Source organism: Simochromis diagramma, unplaced genomic scaffold (genome assembly GCF_900408965.1).
Source record: "Simochromis diagramma unplaced genomic scaffold, fSimDia1.1 OVJJ01000302.1, whole genome shotgun sequence".
Taxonomy (NCBI): Eukaryota; Metazoa; Chordata; class Actinopteri; order Cichliformes; family Cichlidae; genus Simochromis; species Simochromis diagramma.
The window spans coordinates 3,464,802-3,490,128 of NW_024386792.1; the positions used below are offsets into that span (position 1 = coordinate 3,464,802).

A 25,327-nucleotide genomic window follows, 5' to 3' on the forward strand; every position below is an offset into this window, starting at 1 on the left:
CACGTGAGTCAACCTGCTTCGACAGTAAGCCAAAGTCACCCACTAAGCATAAAACCTGCTGCTTTATTTTCACTGGACAATGTGACCTCCTCTGCATAGAGTTGTCTCAGTATTTTAAACCCATGATACAATCTGTCCAGTTTCCTGCTTGTGAGAAATACAAAACTATTGGTCTTTTTTTTCTTTCCCTTGGAGGAGGGGGTTGATTTGCATAAAGCAGCATGTTTTACATGGAGATCTATCTTGTCAAGCGACTGAGTAAATCAAAGGACAGGCTGAGACATCTGAGCCGAGGGCGTCTCGGCCATTTAAATGTATAGAATACAGAAAACCTTCATCAGACATGGGCCAATGCTCCCAAAAGAGATTGGCCTTGTGGAAGGCCCCTCATATAATCACCTGAGCATTGCATTGGCATACAGGATAGGACATGCTGACCTAGACTCAGCCACTTTCCAGCCTTCCACAGCCTCATAAATGTCAAATACGCACTTAATGAAGATAGGTTGAGTGGCTTTGAGCTTACGCAAAATGCTTTCCTGTGTAGTCAAAGAGATGGGTAGCATTTTGACCTTGAATAATGCGGTTATGTCACATGTCCTCCCACCAAGAGGCTAACTGTGGATGAGGTGGGAAATGTCATGATAGTGTTACACAGTGTTGATCAGTTTACTGTGACGGACCTTTAAATCCAGTCTTACAGACCAGTGCTAATAAATGCACATCACACATCACTGCATAACAGGAGCATCGCCTTTTACATCTGGCATGCTTGCACACATGTAGAAAATGCACTTGTGGCCTGAACACAAAACCGCAGACACTTGTTCTAACACGGACACTGTCCCTTCCAGTCTCATGAACAAGCACAACCATTGTCGTGCAATTTATGAATAAAACCATGAATTTTTTTCTATTTTAATTAGCCTCCCATAAGAAGTACTGCTCATGCGTTTGTGCCGAAGGATTTTATGAGCTAGCGTTGGATTATTACCATCTTATTCAGAGGCTTTGGAGTAAATTTCTTCTTATTCAGATGTAAATGTATAAAAGTAGACTAAAAAAGAAGGAAACCTGAGATTTTATTGCTTCTTAAAAGTGCACAAAAGTATAAAGACCAGTGTTCACATAAAAATAACATGATGTAGAGCTTTTGTTGCTGGATTCTTGGTCTTAAAGAGGCTGATGAAACCTTGTAATAGACAGTTACAATCACTACTTGCCTCTCTGGTTTCTGGTTAGTTTCAGACAATGGGTATGAGCAGACTCATTTCCCAACTTTTTTTTGGGGTTTTTTTCTCATGGAAATACCATACGCAGGCCTCAACCATGAGCTCATTCTCAGGCTGCGCCAAGTCGACTCAAACGTCTCAGCCTACACACACAAGCTGTCACTCCTACACAGCCAGTCACAGAGCACACCAACATACTGACGGGTCTGTCACAATTTTGTGTTGGTCATTTTCCCTCTGCCTGTCCCTGTTACAAACTATCCATCACACCGAGTTTGTCTCACAGGACTGCTTTTGCTTACTATTGTCTGCTTCTTATTGTTATATATATATATATATATATTTCTGCTGAGACTGAATTGCATCATTTTCTGTTTTTGTTTTTTAAGAGGATTTTGTGCACATGCAAATTTTGAATGCTTGCGTGTGTTATCTGGCTGTGATTGCTTTTCAAAATGTTTCCTAAATGAGGCACTTGCGACCCTTAATAAGATTAATTAACACAAATGCGCCATCTACAGTTTTAACCATCTTCCTATAGTCGTGCATGAAGCAGCATTTGCTGGTTCCATTTTCTGAAATTTCCCCAGGTTTTCTCCTTGTTGTTCAGTAAACGTCTGTGGCGATAACTCTTGGGGAGGGGACATTATTATACATTTAAGCAATAATTTGGTGAATAACAAGGCTAATAAATGTAACAATAATTAAAATGTTTGGCTTTTTTCAACCTACAGAACGGTATCGTGGGCAAATGTGTTGCAGCACTTTGGCGTAGCCTCATCTGTCCATACCGTGCTGTGGGCGTGTTCCCACTTCGTGCTAGCTGGCCTGACAGTGAGCTGTGTGATGATGTCCAGAGGCTGCTCAGCCGGCGTCTGCTGTGACATTTATGGTCCTATACCTCTTCATTAACACCACCTAACCAAGCCTACAAGCCCGCCTGCCCAGCCCTCCTCTGATTCTGTGTGGTTGCGGAGGAGAAATTGGTGTTTGTGTGTAAATGTGTGTGCGAGAGAGAGTGAGTGTCAGACTGTGAAAAAGTGTGTTTATATGTAGACCGTGTCCATGTGTGCTTGAGCACAAGTGCACGCATTTTTCCCTAGCTCTATGGGCTTTTGTGTTCCTCTTTGTTTTGTTTTCTTTTAGACATTAATCTTAGATTGTTGTAGCATTTATCAGATAATAATATGACCTTCACACACAGCGGAGTGGAATATAACCATTTTTCACTTAGAAACTGAGCCGTTATTGTTTCATTGAAATAGATCGCAGGGCACAATTATCAAAGAATAGTTTGAGTGAGAGGGAAAACCCCTAACATCTCTCTTTATTTCTGTGTTTTTATTCCTCCCCACTCAGGCTGTGGAGTCTCAGATTAGGAGTTTCGGACAAACCCCCTGCCAGTTGCTAATCGAGCCACACCCGCCCCGAAGCTCGGCCATGCAAGTGGTGAGTAGACACTGACAATCATCTCAAAAATGAATGCATATACTCCAGTATCTTTTAATTCTCCAGGTTAAGCTCTGGTGGGTCAGAAAGCAGCTGATCATCAGTTCTTCTACCTCTCCAGTTCTTGTCTTTGATTTCTGGTCAGCACTCGGCAAAAACCTTTCTGCCCTCCGAACTGTTCTGTTTAATTTTCCTCTTTTCATGGTTCCTTTACCTTGTGTCCGCTTTCTCCATCTACCACTGTGGGAAAATAGCCTTGGTTTTGAAAGCATCCCCTCACTCATCATTAGTGAGGTGTGTGTGAAAGGGAGAGATCACAAACATTTGTGTGCATGTGCGTTTAGAAAGAGATTTCTGGAGAAAAGCACAGCTTTGTGCTGGAAACCTGGGTCTGAGCCAGATTTTCCACCTGAGCTGGAAAAAAAAAAAAAAAAAAAAAAGATGATCAGCGAAAGAGAACAACAAATGGAAGTTTTGATGTGACGGCCCTTTAAGGGCCAAGGAGTTTAGTCAGCATGCCTGCCTGTGATGGACCGAGGCCCCACGAGTCCCTATTAGCGCGGTGTCCCTGTGGTGCTGACAGCTGGCTGTAGACCACCACCCAGCGTGCGCGTGCACACAGACACGAACGCAGACGATTTGCTTTGAATCCAGCGCCCGACTGTACGGGTGAATTCCTGTGTAATGTTTTTATTTTTACACCGCCGCACCATAGTTTTCAAACATAATATTCAGGCACCATTTTTCAAACACTTTAATTCCCTCCCCGCAGCTCCATATTGCTCCAGAACACGCTGTTCTCTTTGCTTTTTACGGATCTTGCGCTCTACTTTCTCTCCATCCTCTTTCGTGCGAGCGTGTTGTCAGAGTGTCGGCATCTGCCCATGCTGGTGGTAATGATACTGTCAGTGCTTCTGGTTAGCTGTCAGACACACCGGATTTACTCAGGTCTGTTCCTGATGTTAAACACTGATGTTCCTCTTCTTTACACACAAGGAGGAAAATAGCTTTCTGTTAGAGCTGCTTAGTACAAACACTCTATAAATGGCTGTAGAGCCTGTCTAAGCAGAGGAAACAGTCTGATAGGTCAATGAAATTACTTTTTTGTTATGACTGTTTTAGAGATGGTCTCTCCTGCCGTTTGTTCAGCTTTTACAAGAATAAATCTAGTGCAACCTAGCAAGTTGCTGTCATTTTCTGTCTTTGTATAGTCTGTTAGTCAGCTGATAGTACAAGTTTTTAAAATTAGTTACTTGTTTGCAAGGATATTCTTTTTATTATTACTGTAAATTCAACATATTTTGGGGGCTTTTAATGAAGCCAAACAAACAAACAAAAAACAACAACCTGAACTCAGAGAAATTTGGTGTTTCTTCATTAGATATATATATTTTAAAGTCTATGTAATGAATTATGTTCATCAGATTGGTTGATAAGCATGCAGATCAGTTGCAATCTTAAAAAAATGTAAAACATTTACAGAGATGCTGTATAGACATGCAGTGCGTGCATATATACACACACTGCATGTACAGTATAGCAGTTTACTTAAGAATCCTTCTCTACCCTGCAGACATGCACAAGGATCTTTTCTTTTTTTAATAATCTGGTGTTTTCTTACAATAATTCTTCTTTTACATCTGCTCAGGCTTCCTCATTTAAAAGAAAAGTTTAGAACACAAATACAAACTGGACATCAGACTGTAGTCAGCCTGTGAAATCTATGGCGTCTTTGCCTTCTTCTATAAAATGTCTAATATATGATGTATAATATCATTACTGTGCACACTGAAGGGGAAATATTAACCAACAGACATTTGTTTCGGTTGCTTCAGTTTCTCTGTTAAAACTTAAATGTTGTTCTGAGATTCTCTCCTCATTTACTGTAGCGTTGTTTCAAATGCAGACTCTTGCCTTCTTCTGAACTCTTTGCTAGCTTTTTTGTGCTGCTTAGCTGCTGCTTACCACTATCCTCCTCAAGCCTCCTAACGTTCTCTCTGGCCTTCTCTTTCCTCCGTCTCCCTGTGTTTTTCTTTTCCTCCCCGTTTTCACCAACTGCTTCCTTCATCTTTGCGTTTCGCTCTTCGTCCGTCGCGCCACACCTCGGCTATTTCCCCGTCTCTCCCCTTCATCGTGTCGTCTGTCCCGGGGCCCTGAACAGTATCTTCTCCTGCAGACGCCTCTGATGTTTACGGAGCAGATGCAGCAGGATGTTATCATGGTACTGAAGTTCCCATCCAACTCTCCTGTGACACATGTAGCGGCCAACACCCAGGCAGGTCTGACGTCACCTGCCATCATCACTGTCACCGCCAACCGCCTCTTTGCGGTCAACAAGTGGCAGGGCCTGACAGGTGAGAGACTTGAAGCCACGAACACGTGCATTGAAACGAATGACCTGAAGCGATGAATAAAAATAAAATCTCAGGCAGACAGAAACGATCCTTGTTATTGAACTGAGTTTGCTTTCACATAATTATTTTCATGCTGCTTCTGTTCATTTCTCCTCCATACGTTAGCTTCTAATTTATCAGAAGATCAACCTGCCTCGTCTCTGTAGGATGGACGTTGATTTGGGAGACAGTTGACTGTGTCTACTAGATAGCAGTATCAAATGTGACACATGTAGCAGCCAGCATTAGGTCCCACGTCCACCTCCATACATCAGCCGCTTACTACACAAAACCTTATTTACTCAACGTCCATCCTGCCCTTGAAGAAATGTTAAATTTGATATCTAAGTTTATGAGGATGAACACTGATCAGATTTCACTGGAAATAGACATCATCCATGCATACCACAGGCTGGCCATATTGGGCAATTTTTCCTGCTTGGAAGTAGTGGATTAATTGTAGGGACCCACTGGAATCTGTTTAATAAATGATGTGCAGAGCAAAGTTGCCAAAACTGCTTTTAAAATCTCAGAATAAACGCATGAAATAAAATGACAAATTATGAGTGTGTTGAAAGCAGTGCAGGTTTACACACTTTCGTATCACATTTCATTTTTTACTTTTATTTTTTTAATTTCAGAGCCGATGTGACACAAGTGTACAATACTCATACTGATAATTACATGTGAATCTTAAAAAAAAATCAAAATCAGGTTATTGGTGAATAAATTAGCTAAACTATTACAATTAATTAATGGATAGAGTGAACCTGAAAAAGTTTGAACATTTAACTAATGTAAAGGATAAACTACCCAAAAAATACACAAGTTAAAAGTAAATGAATGATTATATCAGCTAAACATAATTAAAATCGCTAAAACAATACATAAAAAGCTCTATCGTGAGAGATTACTTGCTAAACTTGTGGTAAAAGGGTAAAATTGTTACCTCACTCTACAATCTAAGTTTTCTAAACATAATGGGTATATGCATGACGACTTAATCCAGTTTAAAATGAGTTAATTAGACTAAATATCACTTGCTGTGAATATGTTATAGTTGAGTTTGTCAGGATAATTAATTAGTTTTGTAATACTTTGTGCTCCGAATGGCCTCGATAGCTTTTTGACAGCACTGATGTCTAATTTGTGGAGCGACTCTTGAGCCTCTGACTTTATGGTTATAGTTTTCAGCGTGTTATAATGACCTCAAACCCAGCACCTACTCCGCAAGGCCAGACAATTGCAATATTAATCCACTCTGTCTTCTTCTTCTGTCAGGTCATCAGGGCTCAACGGTGCAGGACCAGCAGTACCAACTTCCTGTGGAAATTGACCCTCTAATAGGTACGCTGTCCTTTACGACCGGTAGAGAATCCACACACGGGAGTTGGCTTCGTGTGGGCATGAAATGTGTGGATTTGTGCCTAAATCGCGCTGCTTGGTGACTCATGGCAGTCTGTTGGGCTGTGTCCCTGGACAGTAGATTAGAGTTGTTTCTCAGCCTCTGCCCTAGTTCACTCGTGATGATATAGGCCCTGCTCTCACACTAAGCCATTTGCATGCAAATTGGAATGCAATGAGCTGTGGCCTAGGCCGGCATTTCATCATCAACTCCCCCTCTTTCTCCCTCTCCATCGTCCCCTTTCCTCCCTCCCTTTCTGCATCCTCTTTGGTTTAATTTGAGCGGAGGGAAAGGACGCGTGTCAATGGAAATGAATATGAATGTGGTAATAATGTGTGATTGAGAATGCACGGCGGACGGCTGTCAGGACAATATGGGCGCCTCTCATCCTTCACGACTTGTTGATGAGCAGGAGAAGAGTGCCGAGCTGCAGTGATGTATGGGATGCGCTGGCAGAGAGCAGGGAGAGCCGAGCCACCTCTATCTGCTCCCAGCTCTGTTACTTTCCTGCAGCCTCCTGCAATCTCATGCACATCTGCGACGGGGGCTGTTTTTTCTCTCTGGGTGTTGTGGTCTCTCTGAGTCTCATCAGACCATATTCACACTCTTTTTTTTTTTTTTTTTCCCCCCCTTCCAAAGACTACTGAAAATAACCAGGGTTGAACCCCAGATATTCATCTTTATCTGCACGCACTGTGCTGTATTTCTCTGCTTCAATGCTCCGTCTGTAGAGGCAGAATAAAAGAAATCTTATCTGTGCATCAGTATTTACACATTCAGTGCGTGTTGCTGTTCTGTGCCTTCAGCAGATGTGTGATTTGTCGCTGAATGCACAGGTTTTGGAGTATATTTATCCTCCAAAGTGTTTACTGTATATCTCATTTCTAACACTAAAGAATAAATAATGTGCTAAATAACGAATTTTGGTGTTGCTGGGAGTGTGCGTGTGTGTTTTAGGGGAGGTAGCTGGGATTTTTCATGTCAGTAATATATTTACACTGTTTGCATTCCAGGAGGAGCCTGAGATAAACACAGTAAATTGAGGATGAGCGTTGAGCCATCTGTGGCTTTGGGGAATGTTAAAAATCGGTTGAAATATTATTCATAGCAGATATACTGGACTTTCTCAATTTCCACTCTAGACAGTCTTCTCTGACACCTGTTCTCCATTGCTTTTGACCCCATCAAATAAGAAACCCTTCACACCGAACATATTTCTAGAGAAGAAAAAAGACGCCTCTCGTGGAAATGAGAATGTCGGTAAATTTGCTTCTAACCAACTCTGCTTAATTACACAGCCAAGATGAATTTTCTGGGTCTGTTCGTACTTGAGTGGGGTACATATTTTGTGGAGACTGCACGCTCTATATTACTCAGCCTCTTAGACTCTCATAGAAAATGTGAAGTCCCTATAAACTTAACCCCTAGGATGTTTTATGTTTTCCCTCACAAATCTTCTTTGCACCCCAGCGCTGAAACCTTAGTGGAGGTGCGCTGAAGTGTGAGCTCTTTGAAAGTAGTTGATATAAAACAGTAAAGGGTTTCTCGGATCACGCTCCAGGTTTCATACTTCTCTGGACATCTGTGCATTTTCAACATGTAAACATCTTTATTTTGCTCCGTTTATTTTTATCTCCTCTTGTCTCCTTCCAGCCAGTAACGTGGGTCTTCACCGTCGGCAGATCGCAGATCTGCTAGATCAGAGCATTCAGATCAGCTCGCAGTGTTTTGTTATCACGGCTGACAACCGCTTCATCCTTCTATGTGGTTTCTGGGACAAGAGCTTCCGGGTCTACTCCACTGACACAGGTATCGTTTCACCACAATAGACCAAATATCCAACTGGCCTAATGTGAATGTATCTAAACTAAAATACCTGTAATCTGATTTTCACACATTTGCTGTTTTTTGACATCAGATCCTCACTGTAATGTTTTTTCTTTAACTAAGCTTCTTGTATATATATATTTTTGGCTGTATGGAAGCTCACAGCATATTTAGATACAAATTAAGCCATATGAAATTGAAATTTAAAATGAATAACACTCCTTTGGCTTTCCTCTAGCACCATCCTCAGGTTGGGCATACTCGTGGTCGGGAAAAGACCAATAAATACAATACTAGTGGTTTTCCTCAAAACTATTAGGTTATGTAACACAATAGAAATACTACTATTAGTTGTTAGAATTCAAGTATTACCTAATAAATAAAACAGCATGCATGTATTTTGCCACTGACCCAGTGATCTGCTTTCATGTAGTTGTGGCCAGTGTCCTACGTTTGGTTGCTATACATTTAGACTCCTTCTTGCCACAGTGGGGCTCTTTTAATTTCCTTTTTAATTCTTTTGCACAAGTTCAAACTTTGTGCGTCAAAGCCTTTTTTACCACTAAAATGCATTATACAGCACAAAAATGTCTTTTTTTTAGGTTTCTTTGATTCACTGTGATTTTGATTGTTTTTTTGCTTCTGCTTTGCTGGTTAACTTACTGTTTTTCCACCTAAAGCCTGAATGCTACTTGCATACACACATCCAATACACTCGCTCTCGTGCACACACAAATGCCATCAGGTCAGGGGTCCTAAATGAAACTGTCTGAAGCTTCATCTCTGTACCCCGCTCCTCAATGCTCCCCCCCACACCCTCAGCCTCATTCAGTACTCTACACACATCTATACAACGGGCTTGCGATTCAATTTCTACAGGCCAGGCCCTCTGTGTCTTTTGATGGAGGAGGGAGGGAAGGAGGGATGGGAGCACAGAGATAGCTCTATTGTGCGACTGCCACCGGGGTGTGCGACTGGAACGTGAACACAGTTTAATCGCACACGCTCAACAGCTGCCACCGAGGTCCCTAAATCCCCCAGGTTAAAGAACTGAGGGATTTTATCAATTACAAGAATTGATTGGTACACATCCACAAAACCCGTAGCCTCAAACAGTGACACACACACACACCGAGTTTAATTTGTCGGTGTGCACACATGCGTGTGAGCACGAGAGTGAGAGTTTAATACGAGGTGCGTGGTAGCCATTATTGCAGCGCCCGTCATTACTTATTTTCAGCGTTTATAAAAATGTCAAACATTTTACATCTTTGATGTCTCTGTTCTTCTTTGAAAGTTTCATAATAATCCTCGTCGTTTTCAGCAAGATACAACTTAATTATCCCGCGGGTAGTGATTCTGACACCCAGACAGAAATGTCATGTGCTGCAAACTACCCACTGTTTGACTGCAGAGGTCACACTATGAGGAGCGTAATGAGTATTAGACAGCTAGACAGTGGGGCTGTGGTCTGGAAATCTGACAGCAATTAGCCTCTTTATATATACACACAGAGCGCCCTGGATGTGCACAGGCGCACACACAAAGCTGAAGCAAATATTTATTCTTGTCTGGGAATTAGTAGAAGTCTGATCTTGTGTGGATCAACTAACTGAGCAGACAGATGATCAACAAACGCATGGTGGGAAGTTCAAAAGGACTACTGCAATGCAAAAAAAAAACCCTATCTCCCTTATTGTTGAGATGTTTTAATCTATTTTTAAGTAGTTCATTCCTTTGATGTTTACAGAAGAACGAATTTTGATTTACTAAGAACATCCCTGAAAATTTGTGTGCTTTTTGCAGGCAAACTGACCCAGATAGTGTTTGGACATCGGGATGTGGTGACGTGTCTGGCACGCTCAGAGTCGTACATCGGAGGCGACTGCTACGTCCTGTCGGGCTCGCGAGATGCCACCCTGCTGCTGTGGTACTGGAACGGAAAGCATAGCAGCATTGGAGAGAGCCCAGGCAGTAAGTGCACCTTCTGAGAGCGTGCACACACGCACACAGCTCTTCACCGAGCTCTCGCAGACAGATGTGACTGTGTGATTTACGGCCTCCCTCTGTAAAGTAACAACTAGTTTCGTCTGACCAGGCTAGGCCTCCTGCATACAGATTGGATTTCGCAGCCCTGTCGCACCAGGAACAGCTTTCGATAATGTGTCTGAGATTGCGTGCGTGTGTGTGTATTTCTGTGAAGCCAGATATGGTGTGTAGTGTGTGTGAGAATCTGTCTTTAATGTGAGTGAAAGTGAGGGCCACTTAGAGACGTTAAATGTGATGTTGGGGGTCGTCGGGCAGCACATGAAAGTTCACCACCATCCGAGGGCCACGGGGTCACGTTAGTCGATAAAAGTGAAAAATGTCATGGGCCTCCCTTACGTTACCATAACATATGGCATTAGCCATGATCAAAGCACGGCGCACACATTGCTCGGTCCTTAGCCCCCTCGGTGCTAATTTGGTCAGCTTAGATTGGCGGACATGTTGATAAGTGATCCATTACAAGTGGGATGAAATTTATGACAAATTGCGATTTGGTTAATAAGCCATATTGGTTTATGATAGTGCAGATGATGGTCATCTAACACATCCATACATGGGATTTTAGAGCAGAAATACACAAGATTTTTTTAAACATATTTAGTGGATTACCAGTGGTTTAGAATACTGCTTTAGCTGCACATTTTCTACAAATAACAAATATATGAATATGTTTCCATGCATGTGCTGTACATGTCCTTGCAAGTGCTTGTGTGTCAGTCTAAACTCCTGGTTACCAAGCTGAAGCTAGAGGAACAGACAAAGCAGTCGTCATCTCATCCCATCACCACCACAATGTGATGCTCCATTGCCCCAGACCGCAGAAAGCTCTCCCAGACATGAACTTCTGCTGCACACACACGCGCACATGCACACATACATGTACTAACAAAATGCATACAGACAGCAGACCTTTCTTTATTCCTCTCCCACAGACACACGTTAAAGCTAAAGCCTGCACACACACACACACACACACACACACACACACACACACACACACACACACATTCCTTTGCATGCATAATGTTCTGTGGGCATCCCACTCACTTCATAAGCTTGACACAAATACATCTGAATGGCTGATATGCACATGCACACAATGACCTATCCCCACTTTGTTCCTGCTGCAGCCACATGTTGTGCACAGCAAAGATTTTACAGACGCTATCGCCATCTGCTGGGCACCTAACAGGAATCATCTGAGTGTGGTATTTGCTCAGTAACTACAGTATTTCTGTTATTTCCTCTTGTTTTGAACGCACCATATGAGAGAATAAATGTACGTAGGTTCACTTCTGCCACTCCTAAGGCCCAAAAATTTATTTCTTTTTAAACACTGAACACAAAGAAACAAAGAAGCTGCCAGTGTAATTATTACATCATAAATTATTTTTAATTAGACTTCATGAACTGGCATTTTATCCACCTCATTTTAAACAAACATATGAAAAGAGATATTAAATCTTATTGAAGTGAGGGATCATGAGACTGTGATCACCGCGGTAGATGGCTTTTGCTCCTCCAAGTATTGAGGTGCATAATCTGAGGGGACGACAAGCTAAGGGGGTGCGTCCACCCTTAAAACCTCTACAGTGCCATGATTGATATAGAAGGAGGAAGAATACTCATCCCTTGATTCAATCTTTCCGAGGAATCTAATGAGACAAACACAGACTGCTTGAAGACGCATAACATATTTCATATTCTGGGCGTGAACTGTTACTCCGTAAGAGATGCTATAGAGCCAATAAATGCAAAACCAGCTGTCCCTACTTCTAAAAAACTCTTAGCTGTTGATCACGTGGCTCATGTGTAAATCCGACTAGTATCCAAATGCAGTGTGGTTTAATTTGGTTTATATATTTGTATTATGTAATTTGTGCCAAATCTGGCTTTCACCTTTTCATTTTAAGTGCTTTGAATGCTTCCCCAGTTATTTTTCCTGGTCTACATTCATTTATACACCAAACACACTAACACAGTGTCGGCATGCAGCTGAACTTTTCTTCACTAATGGGTTTAGTTTTCTGCTTTTATAATTGGTCTTTATTTTATTTCATTGTGAATCAATTGAATAAATACAATAAAATAAAACAAAGTTATACAAAAATTAAAATATAGTTCATGACAATACAAAACCAAGTTAAAATAAGGAACAAAATAGAATAAAATGGAGTCAAAAATAGTTCAAAACAGTTATTATCTCAACAGAAACAGTTGTTGTTGTTTTTTTTATAATAATTGTTTATTTTAATTTATTTGTAATCTCTTAATAGTTTGAATATAGGGTTGTTACTCAGGGGCACAATCAAGAAGTTCAGATTTGGTATTACAATACAAGCACTTGGCCCACAGCGTATGTAGATGTCTCAAACACACACACTAACACCTTCTCGTGTTTAATGTACTGACACATTTGGCCTGTGTTTTTTATTTACTTGTATTTTTGTCAGTTTTTAAAGTGAAAAGTTTCATTTCAGTTTGTGTTTTTGTGTCAGTTTGCTAAAATGTTTTTTCCTAATTTTCGTTTTTAGCTTGGAAAACAATTTAATTATTTTTGTCAAATATGAAGACAAATCTTCTGGGACAACAAAGAATATTTTGTCTTAAGCTACAGCCTCCAAAGTGACCTTGTAGTTGGATCAAAATATCATTTTAACATTAACTCCTATATTCATTCAGTTTTAGTTGTAGTTGTTTCCAATTAATTTCTTACAGTGTGCAACAACCTTTCAAAGGAAAGGTCTTAAATGACATTGCATTTGATAACTAAAAGTAAAAGTGAATAATAGGCATGTTCAGTATAATTTACTACATGGTTATGTTGTCTTACACTTTTCTGTGTTGCTAAATTGATACTTGACAGTTTTGGAAAAGTTTTATTAAGCATTCAAGCGTGTGTGAGTGTCCTTGTCTTTTTGAGCTGAGGTTGTGGAAGACCACCTCTCGATATTTAAAAATGCAGTCCAAAGATGCAACTGTGCGTATGAGCGTATTTATGCCAATGCGTGTGCTTACAGACAGAAGACAGATGGAGAAGTAACAGCCGATTTTGTTTTGTCGCTCACCCTGACAGCTCAAACCAAAACAAAATCACACAAACTTCATAACGCACTCTTTTTTTCCTTCTGGCTCTCATTCTCTCTGTCAAATGCAGAAACATCTGGATCGAGTGAAGGCAGCGAGGGGGAGAAGGTTTTAAACATAAGAGGAGGCCCTTGGTGACAAGTGCTTGAAAGAGAGAGTGAATGAGGGGAGAAGCAGGCTTAAAGACTGTGCAACAAGTCCCAGCGCATCCGTATAAAATAACATGTAAAACACCCTCCAGGATGATGAAATTAGCAATTTTATTTTTGGTTATTTTTGAAAGCCCGCCTCTTTTTTAAAAAAAGACATTTTTTTTAATAGTTTGGAGTGAAAATTTTTGTAGCTTCAGCTGTGACTGCAGTTAGAAGACTAAACCAATCAAGGAGAATTTTAATTTTTTCTTTACCTCCTTCTAGTGGCCATAAAGCAGTACTGCATATGGTAATACCAGGATTGTCTTCGCTTTGTTTGTGTTTTGCCAGCAGACTTTACCACACCGAGGGCCATCCTTACAGGCCACGACTGTGAGGTGACTTGTGCAAGTGTGTGTGCTGAGTTGGGTCTCGTCATCAGCGGCTGCAAAGGTGAGACTGTTTGTCCCTGTAAAAATGTAAGGCTACACTTGTGCTGCTTGCTATTTAAAACTAACAATGCACAGGAGCAGACAAAGGACAAATCTCAGTGGCCACTATATTAGGAACACCTGCAGAGTATGTGAGCTGTGTATGGGCAGATGTTTTTTCAGAGATGATGCACAGACATGTGTGGGAATAACAGCAATTATATAAACAAGATATGAAGGTCATTTTTTTCTAAATAACTGATGGAAAAGAGAAGATATAAGTATTTCTACTATAGGTGTACAGCTGCACCGAAGATTAAAAGAATAAGCTAAAAACAAACTTTAAAAAGTCATTTATGCTTAAATCAAGCTGCGGATTAATTTGTTCTAACCTCTCGTCTCATCTGTGTATAGAGGGTCCTTGTCTGATCCATTCCATGAATGGGGACCTGCTGCGGACCCTGGAGGGACCAGAGCGCTGCCTGCGGCCTCGCCTCATCCAGTCCTCCGCCGAGGGACACTGCGTTATCTATTATGACAAGGGACAGTTTTGCCTCTTCAGTGTCAACGGCAAACTGCTGAGGCACATGGAAGTGGAAGATGGCGTCAAGGTGAGGACACGATCACACACGTGCGCCTGCATGTGTGCGTCTGCACTGCATCAGCATAGAAAGTCCTCTCCCTGATTAAAAGCTCGGTCTTGGTTTTAGATGCGAGCGAGGTAAAGGTCGCTGTGCCTCGGGACAAACTTACAGCCTCACATCTGTTCTTTCCTTTTCACCCGCATTACACCAGAGGAAAGGCCTCTTTTGATCCGGAGCTCTGTTGTCAGGTCAAATTGCGTTGGCGACGCTGGCGGAAAACATTCCAGAGGAGTGGTCAGCTCTGGACACCAACACCATTAACTACCCTGCAGCGCGGGACGACACATTCCCCATTTCCCACATTTCCTCCCTCGTGGCTCGGGTGACATAAGATAGCGACTACTGCCTTTAGTTTCCCGACCCGATGTGTCCGGTTTGGCCTGGGAAATGTAAGCTAGCTCTGACAGGCAGCCGCGTGCCTGTTTCCTATTAAGAAAGCTCTTGTGCCCAGGCTCCTAACCTGCCAACCAGCCCGGCTCCCACACAAAGCCACAAATATACTCAAATACTGACGGAGTGCATTACAATCCCTGTGAAACTAATGCTGGATCCAGAATTCCTTTGTGTCTTTAAGAAAAACTAACAGCGTCCTTCAGACAGTTTTTGAGCTTCAGTTTTTTGGTTTCTTTCTGAAGATGAAACTTGGGAACAGTTCAAGCTACAGGCGTTCTTGTCGGCTCTCCTCTGCTGCTGTAAATTCCAGTCGTGTCAGATGGCATTAGGAGAATCCTAATATCTTGGAGTGAGGCTGTAAGAGTCTCAACTCCCTCCCTTCCGCCTGCCTCACCCTCTCTGCTTCACCCTCCTGGTCTGAGACTCCAACAGTATTTTGTACACTCTGGTACATACCAGAATCAATCTTCTCAGCCCTTGGAGCCTCTGCACAGTAGGGCTCCAGTATAAATAAGTGTTTGTCCTGGCCTGCAGTACACACTCAGAAACGGAGAGGAAGACTGTGAGAGAGAGTGTATGCACTGTGAATTTATAGGGGTCTGGAGTCAGAGGTTAGATGACAGGCTAACAGTCGGCATCCTAGTCTAATAGCAGAATCGGGTGACAGGAGCCATACTGAATGGATTACATTCTTTTAAGTACTAGTATAACTCAGGCAGTGTAACCATTCCAGCAGTTCTTTCGCTGCCTGCGTCCGTGTAACAGGGGGATTAACGGCACCATAAATTAAACTTTTTACCTTCTCCAGCCCCAGAATCCACCCACTGTTCCTTGAAAGAAGTAGGAAATATGGGCATTAAAAGTGCATGTGTTTCTGCTGGAGTCATTTTTTAGTCATCCGAGCCCGGGTAGCCATCTTAGCCCCCACAGAGCCATCGGCCATCTTGTTTGGCCGCCCAGTGGCAAAGGACTGATTTATAATGTCTGTCTGCAGCCTCCTACCTGGCCAGGCTGACATGTCTGCCAGCTCCCCTGCCTCCTGCTGGGCTCCAGTAAGGTCATGGACTCCATTAGTAGATACACAAGTGCATTAATACAGCATAAGAACTGATAAATAGTTTTACTTTTACTGCTGCTCTGTTGAACGTTATTATGTTGCTTATGGTCACAAACTTTTAGGCAACTTGGCTAAACTGCGCCGAGCACTTTGCTCTCTTTCATCTCACTGTACCTGTTATTGTGCTGGTGGTGGTTTGGTTGATGGCTCAGACTGAAATGAGCACTCGTCTTTATCGCCGCTGTCAGATTAACTCTGAATGTTGACACACAAGACAATTGCTGTGGACACAAAGCAGACCCACAGCACACAAATCAACCCGGAGCTGCGCTCGCTCGTGCGCCGCGATGACGATGATCTAACGTGACAATTAGTTTGGATTGATTCTCAAGGCCAGCTGAGAATCCAGGGCATCACTGCGCAACGCTTTGTGTATCTGTGTGTGGGAGCGCCTTCACATCCAAGTTTGTGCCTGAATGAGAAATAAGCTTTTTCTCCCCCCTCTCTTTACATACAAAACATTTTTGCTTAATTAGGCTGCAGGTCTTGAAGGGTTATTTATGTTTTCCTTACCGAATCAAGTTCCTGAAAATGACTCGTTCCAACTTCAAGTTTAGGTTTCAGTTTTCCGTTTAATGCGAGCCCAATTCAACACACATGCGGCTGCTGATTGAAGCGTCTCCCGCTGAATCGCCGCAAAGCATGACACAAAAACCGCAGAGGACAAAAAGCTCTAAATTAGTGTCATTTGCTGCTTTTAGAACTTAACATTCTGCCTCGTCATTTCATCGGCTACGGTTACTTGCTGATTGATGCTCCCGACTCGTTCAGTTTCAGCTTCCACTATGCGCTGCGCTCTTAATAGACTCCAGCACACGACTTGATTTGTGTACATGTGAATCCCGCGGGACCCGTTCGGCCGCTACAGTTTGCAGGAAAAGCAGATGAGACGAGTAAATCTCCGGGCCTCGCTGTGGGGAGCCATCTTTGTTGCGGGTCGGGGTCTGTGTGCAGAAAAACCCCTCAGGATGGCGGCGCTGACCTGAGATTTTTTGTCGGATCGCTCGACCTCGCGGTACGAGCTTTGCTTTGACGGTAGAGACAAACTGCCCCCAGATCAGCGGCTTATTCAGAGGCAATTTATGCACACGCTACCAAGTTAAAAACCTTTGAGTTTGACCTTTGTGGGACACTTAACAGATGACGCTGGTAAATAATTGATTTTGTATGATGGAAGCGAAGAGTTAAGAAGGAAGTTCTCTGATCATCTTTCACAGGCTGTGCTCCTCAGCCGTGATGGCCAATACCTGCTGACAGGCGGCGATGGAGGCGTAGTATCTGTTTGGCAGGTCCACAACCTCAAACAGCTGTTCACCTATCCGGGCTGTGACGCAGGAATCCGCTCCATGGCCATGTCACATGACCAAAGGTAACGCGCTCAAACAAAAGATCATGCATATGTACAACAGTGGCTATATTTATTTGAAGTTTGCTCACTTGGACAATAACGAACGGTCTCTAGTTTTAATGGAGAGAGACAGAATACTAACCAAAACTTTAGAAAAGACACATCGCATAAGAGTTATAAATTGATTTGCATGTCATTGAGTAAAATAACTATTTGATCTCCAAGCAAAACATGACTCAGTACTTAGTGGAGAACCTCTTGGTGCCAATCACAGCAGTAGGATGTTTCTTGTGGTTGGTCACACATCTCTTGGGGGTTTCTTTGTTGCTGCTTAGCAGCTCAAAGTTTCAACTCCTTCCAGAGATTTTCTAAAGGACTGAAGTCTGAAAATACTCCATGACCCTGATGTGCTTCTTCTTTAGCCACTCCTTGGTTGTCTTGGTGATATGTTTTGGGTCATTGTCATGCTGGACGACCCATTCACAACCCATCATGAAGTGTTCTGGCTGAGGGAAGGAGATTAAAACATTTTATGGTACATGGCCCCATCCAGTCGTCCCTTAGTACAGTGAAGTAGTTGTTAAGCCCCAAAGCATTATGGGTCCACCTCTGTGCTGAACTGTGAGGATGGTGTTCTTTGGGCTGTACTCCACATGAGTTTTCATATTTCTTCCGTTTTCAAATAATCGCACCAGTAGTTGTCCCCTACTCACCAAGCGTCTTGTAGCCCACGTAGCCTTGTGCAGGTCTGCAATCTTGCCCCTGACGTCCTTTGACAGCTCTTTGGTCTCACCCACGGTGGTGGAGAGGTTTTAATGGAAGAAATTGATTCTGTGGACAGGTGTGCTTCATACACATAACTAGTTAAAGTCAGGAGTATGTGTAATTGATGGCTTGATTGTAATTTGTAGGAACCAGAGTTCTGGTTAGTTTGTAGAGGATCAAATACTTATTTCACTCAATATGATGTATAACTTTTGTGTAACGTCTCTTTCTAGATTTTTGGTTGATTTTCTGTTTCTCTCCATGAAAATTAAAAAAGTTAGAAACTGTGTTTTTGGAAGTGAGCAAACTTACAAAATTAAAATTTCCTCCACTTCAAGAGAGCAGGCAAACCATTAAGCTCACCTTCACGGCCTCATGATGTTCCCTTCTAACATTCCTCAGGTGCATCATAACCGGCATGGCGTCGGGAAGCATCGTCCTCTTCTACAACGACTTCAACAGGTGGCATCACGAGTACCAGACCAGATACTGAGGGTGAAATCAGCAGCGACTTGACTGACAAGAGTTGAGGGGGGGGCGGGGGAAATCCAAACTGTTGCAAGTGTGAACTCTTATCAAAAGCACTATTCTGTCTATATCCTGATATCCTGAATGTAACGAAAGAAGGAAAAAACCCCAACATGTCCTGTTATTGCAAAAGAATCAAACTATTTTTAAAAAGGGCATTGCTATATTTTGTAGATCAGATAGAAAATTTTCATACCAGTCTTAGGGTGGGGGTTACGTTACTTTACGGTTAAAAACAAATCTATTTTTAGCTGTAAGAGTCTATTTTCTTCTCAAAATAAGAAACGAGGGATTTGTGGGAAGTTGGTGAGAATCATTTCTCTGTGACGTAAAAATCCAAATATTTGTGTACTTTAGGGTGAATGATTTTTTTTTTCTGTAGGCGTGTATGTGGTGAATAAATATGAAGCTGTCATTCATTTTAACATGCTTTTCCTGTTTTGGCAACACAGCACATAGATATAAAGTGTTTGAGTAGAAGCACAGGAAGATATTGAAGAGGGAATATACATTTATATAAATAACTATATATAAAATGTTTAAATGTAGTCCTCCATATTTAAAATTTTTACTCCCTCTGTACCTCCGTACTTGCTAAGAGATTACGTTTGTGTGCATGGCTCACTACTCATAAAACATCAGTGCAACCTCTTTGCGTTATTTAATACTTTGAACATCAAAAACATAAAACTTACTCTGTAATGTTAAAATCTGCTTTCAGCTCCTTTTAAGATTTATATCCTTTATGACTGAGTAAGCAGTGAATCTTGTTTTATTTTCCCCCCTGCTAAAATCAAGAGCTGAGGATTCAGCTCATACCACCTCAGCACAGAGTCCACTTTGAGTCTAGTCTCCAAAGCAGTGAGATGAGCAGTGAAAGCTGGAGCAGCGAGGGGGAGGGACTTACCATTTCCATTTCTTTCCTCTCTTTTCATCACAGAATGATTGATCGATGTGATTCAATACTTAAATGCTAATCACACACATTCTTTTGATCTTTAGACAGTCGTCCTCTTATATCTTTGATTTTCAGGAAGCATTCCTTTCTTTAAAGTTGCATTTCTAAAATGGTTTGAATCTCCAGCAACACGGGAGCTACTTTTATCTATCAACCAATCCTTTTTTTTTTTTCTTTCTTCCAATCAGTTTGGAGTGTTTTTGTGTGATGAGTTCTGACAATAAAATGGAATTTTATAACCTGAATTGTCCTTTGGTGTATCTTTTATAAGGTGTGACTGAGCCCCCCCTAGTGGTAACCCACACATCCAACACAAAAACAAATACTAATTTCAAGTCTTTATTGCTGAACCTCTCTAAAATAGTGGGACATTAAAAGCAACCACTCAGTGCCTCATAAAAACCACTGATACATTTGCTCTTCTCATACAGTTTTTGCTTTACAAACTGTTAAAGCATGAAAATCTACTTTGACTACATATACAGTACATAGGAGAAAAATTAGGCCATGTAGCAACTTGAATTTGCAAACAAAGTATTCATGCAGTGAAAAGACTGGTGCTAAACCAGCGGAGGATTTGGCTCTGCTGACAACAGCTGTGGAGTTAAGAACGAGGACAAAACAGGTCACTTTATTTGTTTTTACGCTGCAGAGAGTGAGATCTGGTTTTGATGAAGGTAATCTATAAGCTGTTGGCCTGTGATCGAGTCCGAACTCAATAATCATAACAGGATAATCATTCCTTTAAATCCAACAGAACATGTGGTTTTACTCTCACTGGACACTTTTTTTAGGTACACCTTACTAGTTGGACATTCACACATACAGGCACCAATTTAAGAATCATTAACCTAACACCACTAACTGCATGTCTTTGGACTGTGGGAGGAAGCCAGAGTACTGGGAGAGATCCCCCACAGACACAGAAAGGCCCGGGCCCTTTGGAATCAAACTCGGGACCTTCTTGCTGTGAGGCAACAGTGCTAACCACTGCGCCACCTTCAGTGTAGCTTTTACCGTTTGAAAATGTTTCATTTTACTTTAGTTTTGATGAGTTTCAGTGTTAGTTTTTTAAATTATTATTGTACAGTATGGAGGGCATATTTTTCTCGTCATTAAAAATAAATAAATAAATAAATAAATTTTTAAGCTGCTGACTCGCATCCAGAGTCTCAAACATGTCCATTAATACCACATCAGGCAAGATGTAATAACATTTTTTAACCAGACTAACAAATACTAAATCTAAAGATCCCTTCTATATAATTTTGTTTAAATTAATTTTCAGAATTTTAGTTTAGTTTAGTTAACTGTAATAAAACTATAAAGCCCCACACCATTACGCCACCACACGGGGCAGGATGGATCCATGCCATGTTGTTTACATCGGAAAATCAAGACTCAAACCTGACAAAGTGTCAATTGCAGCAGTTTAACAGGTGTACCTAACAAAGTGGCCATTGAGTGTGCGTAGCTCATGACGTAGTGGTGACCGGAGAGAATATACCAGCAAGTATGTTTTTCCTGTACAGTACCAGTCACGTCTGAGAGCCGTTTGTATTGAGAGTTTCGGTTAAATAAAAGTTACCGTGCAGTTCGGTTTAACATCTGTTGGATCTTTCTTCTCTTTACATGTGCTCACAGCTGTAGTTCAGCACACTACATACAAATAAAGCGTATGAGTGAAAGTTGCAGTCGTCTACTCAAACAAAGAGACTTTAATGACTCAAATACACGTACGGAGTACATTACTTTCCTTCAGTAGTGCCTGGACATGCAATGACCTTTAGCTAGTTGTTTTTAGATGTCCATCACACGTCTGTCTCCAGTCCATCATGAAGGGTAGAATTATACTTTGTGCTCACAAAAAAAAACAAATTAGATTTTATGCTTCTTTTTCCAAACAGTTCCAGTTCCAGGGTGCTGCTGTGAGTAGAAACATTGTAACCAGCACTCTGTTTATAACTAACATTGGCTAATAAATCTAAGGAGTTGAAAAATGATAAAGAGGATAGATGAGCAGAAGAGGAAACTTTTGATCTTAAAACAGCAATTTTTCTAAGACTATTTTTGCAGCATTTCTCACTTTTGGAAGAATTGCAGAACACAATATTTGGGGAACTGCTGCACTAGAGGTCATTTGGATGTTACTGTAGACGTAGCTTCAAAATTGCGTGTGAACAGCCATTTCTTTCAAATTTAACAGATCTGATGATTCCCAATTTTACACTCAAACACATACGTGGGGCTAAAGCTGTTTGAAACACTCTCTGACTCCTTAGCCATGGGCTACTTTGGCAGATATCACCTTTACTTTGTCGACACAATGCATACAATGCATGAAATTGTCAATTGGCCACTATCATCAGGATGACTTTACTACAGGTAGACAGTCTAGCAAATTTGGGACTTCGATATGGTGAAGTGATTGAAAAACGCATACAGAATCACACACAGTAGCCTCTCTAGGAGTTTGCTATGCGTTTGTACTGAATAACCCTTTAAAAAGGGGCCCCGGGTAATCCAAATGGGAAACTAAAACACGAAGTCTGACTAAGCAGTGTATGAATTCAAAAGACGAACCACTCAGAAGAACGATATTCAGTTCATTCCCTTTCAACATCCTCAATTAATAAATAAAAATATATATACAATCAACAGAGTACAGAAAATGCCTCATATCCTTTGTCTAATAAAATGAGCGGGAAAAGAATATGAGGGGGAAAAGGCATGGTCACAGCGGTCACTGGCTCAGTTTACATCTACCAGGAAATGCTAATTGAGATGTTTCATCCTATGGTTTCTGTTTCTGTTTGTGGGGATAAGAGTGTTTAGAGCTTCTCCATAAGTTCTTCTGCAGTTAAAGGGATAGGAGAAGGAGGGCAAAAAGGAGAGGGCGGGGTGGTGGATCTCAGAGGTGTGGAAGGAGGAGAGGGAAACAGGGTTGGATGGATAGGTGAGGGGGAGGAAGGCTCACATTTTGTTGGGGATGAGAGAGGGAATAACACAACGGGCTGGATCGGGGAGACAGTGGGTGAGGAAGGCTGAGATGCTGCTTGTTTGGTAGGACAAGCAGAGGGAGCATTTGTGGTCAGCTCAATTGGAGATGCCGGGGAAGGACGGGAGATGGGTGCAGAGGGAGCTATGCATGCGAGAACAGCAGGAGGACACGAGGGTGAGGTAGACTCTAAAGACGAGCAGGGGGCAGCAGTTGGGGAGGTTTCTATTTGTGGTGGAGAAGAAATGAGCAAAGAGCTGATGGGACAAGTTTCAACAGAGGGTGAAGGAGAAAACTGAAGTGAACTTAAAAGATTAGAGGTGGGCAGGTCAAGCTTAGCAGCTAATGTGTGGCTGTCATTCGGAGAATCGGAGTGGGGAGGTGCAGATTTGGACGTAGTATCAGGCCTAGCAGTTTCTGTTGAAGCCAGCTCGTTAGATTCGGGTACTTTGGCAAATGGTGACGCCGACTGGTCCGGAAGAGCAGATGGGACTTCAGTGCCATGCAACAGGGGCGAACATGGCACCGCTTGTGGCCCTGGACAACAACGGGCCGTGAGCTGAAGGGTCTCCTTATCTAGCGCTGTGTTCTGGAGGAACAAAACAAACCATCAGCTTGACGCGCGTGCATCCAGCAACATCAGTCAGAACAGAAAGAGATACTGCGGGTTGATCTCAGGAAATCACATTCATTTAGCATAAATAATCCTTCTGTGTTTGTTTTTCTTTTTTTCAGAACTACTGACCCAGATTTTAGTGAGTAAACAAAATGAATGAATTAATAAGCTAATGGAAATAAATGGACACAAAAAAACTGAAAGATGTTCACCAAAAGAAAGTATGCTTTGCACAGAAGACTGACCCAAACAGGAAGAAAAACCACATCAAAGTGCTACTCTATGTACAGACGAAGGGCAAATGAGAAAGGGAACTTTTACTTTGTACGGATGCCTAATGGTTCACTTTTACATAAATCAACCAAAATTACACGTACTTGAGAATACTTTTAAGACAAAACTAGTAAATGTAACGTTCCTCACTTGCCCTTTTGCTGAATCTCAGCAGCAGAACAGATGAGGCGTAGCATCGTGTTAGTACATACCATTGCCTTGGAGCTAAATCAGAGGGACGAAAAGCAGGAAGGTGGCGGGGGAGGTGGGGAAGAAGCAAAAAAGGGACAGAGACTAGTCTTACTCACAGCTTCACAAAGAAAAGTCAACACAACAAGCATGACAGCTGGTGGACAGTTGTTCCAGCTCAGTGCTGCTGCGCCGTTTCAAGTCAAACTACTCCAAACCAAAAGGCTCCTTCAGAGGACTGACATGGAACAAACTGTGAAACCTTCTGTAAAAGGGTTAGTGTCAGCGAGTGCTGCATAACAATCAGAGGACTGAGTGGATTAAATGTGGATTTAGTTTTAAAAGAAAAGCCTGTAATCACTCCAGAATTTTTTTAATTATTATCACTGTTGTTTAAGGTCTGTTGGTGGGTGAGAGATCACCGACTCCCATACCTCACATACCTCAGAGTGAAATGTGGAAGTTAAAGAACTGAGCACAGTTTTCTGAGCAGGAAGTTATAATAGATAAATTGTGACAGAAGAGTTAATAACTGATGATTATTAAATAGCTTGATTTTTAGTGAATAATCTGGACAAACAAGTGAAACTGTACAAAATAGAAAACTAAATCCTTTGGAGAAAATAAACGGTCAATCGTTTGGCTAAAGGCATTGCTGGAAGTTAAGTGTTCAGATTAATAAAAACACCATTAGGCAGTTTAATAAGAGTACATACAGAGACTGTATATAAACGATGGATATAGTTTGCAGGTGAGTTTTGTTATTGTTTGTTTTTTAATGGCGGATACGGTGGATTGTTTCAAAAAGACATCTGCTTGCATAAAACGCCCCTTCACATACAACGTGACGACGGCTCCACGCCGCTCTACAACTTTGGCTTAGTGTTGAACTCTGACCGTGGCGTGCTGTGACGTACGTTCCAGATCAAACTAGGAAAAAGACTTGCAGGGAGCAGCGCATATTGTATGACCCCAATTCCCCAAAAGTTGGGTTGGTATGTAAAACATAAATTATAATGTAATCCTACAAATCTCATAAGAGAACACAAAAATGTTTAAACTGAGACACTTTGCTCGTTCCGTGAATTTTATTCCAGCAACGTCTCTGAAAACAGTTGAGAGTAACAAAATCCTGTAGAAGTAAGTGCTACTAAACAGAAACAGCTAGAGGAGCGTTTTAGAACTAACTAGGTTCATTTGCATGAGGTCAGTAATGTGACTGGGACCAGATGATTATGATATACACAACTGTATAACTAATGACGACTTATTCAAGAGGGCCAAACGTATTCTACACTTGTGTTATTCTAAACATGGATGCTATAATTAGCTACCATGCTATAGCAAAATGTTAATATTCCCTTTTTCTTTTAAACAAATGCATCATTGTCCCTCTCTGCGGCAGCTTTGCTAAAAGAAGTGCTCGTCCATTTAATAAGACATCACTGGGTGTTTTTAAAAAGTTGGATTTGTAGACAACAAAGACATCACAGA

General features: G+C 41.7%; 2 protein-coding genes across 6 annotated transcripts in view; one reads left to right on the forward strand and one right to left on the reverse strand.

Moving 5' to 3' along the window:
- The window catches only part of lrba (LPS responsive beige-like anchor protein), a 178,107-nt gene extending 158,106 nt beyond the window's left edge, over positions 1-20,001 (forward strand). Inside the window, 9 exon segments of the mRNA XM_040023850.1 lie at positions 2,592-2,681; positions 4,843-5,035; positions 6,356-6,421; positions 8,133-8,288; positions 10,113-10,280; positions 13,925-14,026; positions 14,419-14,615; positions 17,376-17,527; positions 18,674-20,001. Coding sequence (XP_039879784.1) covers positions 2,592-2,681; positions 4,843-5,035; positions 6,356-6,421; positions 8,133-8,288; positions 10,113-10,280; positions 13,925-14,026; positions 14,419-14,615; positions 17,376-17,527; positions 18,674-18,764 — 1,215 coding nt within the window. The 3' untranslated portion in view covers positions 18,765-20,001.
- dclk2a (doublecortin-like kinase 2a) overlaps positions 19,899-25,327 on the reverse strand; it is a 46,924-nt gene continuing 41,495 nt past the window's right edge. For 3 of the 5 annotated variants that reach the window (XM_040023852.1, XM_040023853.1, XM_040023851.1), the window contains one exon: positions 19,899-23,344. In XM_040023852.1, the coding sequence (XP_039879786.1) occupies positions 22,589-23,344 (756 nt within the window). In that variant the 3' untranslated portion in view covers positions 19,899-22,588. Of the gene's footprint in view, positions 23,345-23,856; positions 23,870-25,327 lie in introns of all 5 variants that reach the window. The other 2 variants (XM_040023855.1, XR_005694778.1) reach the window with 2 other exon arrangements.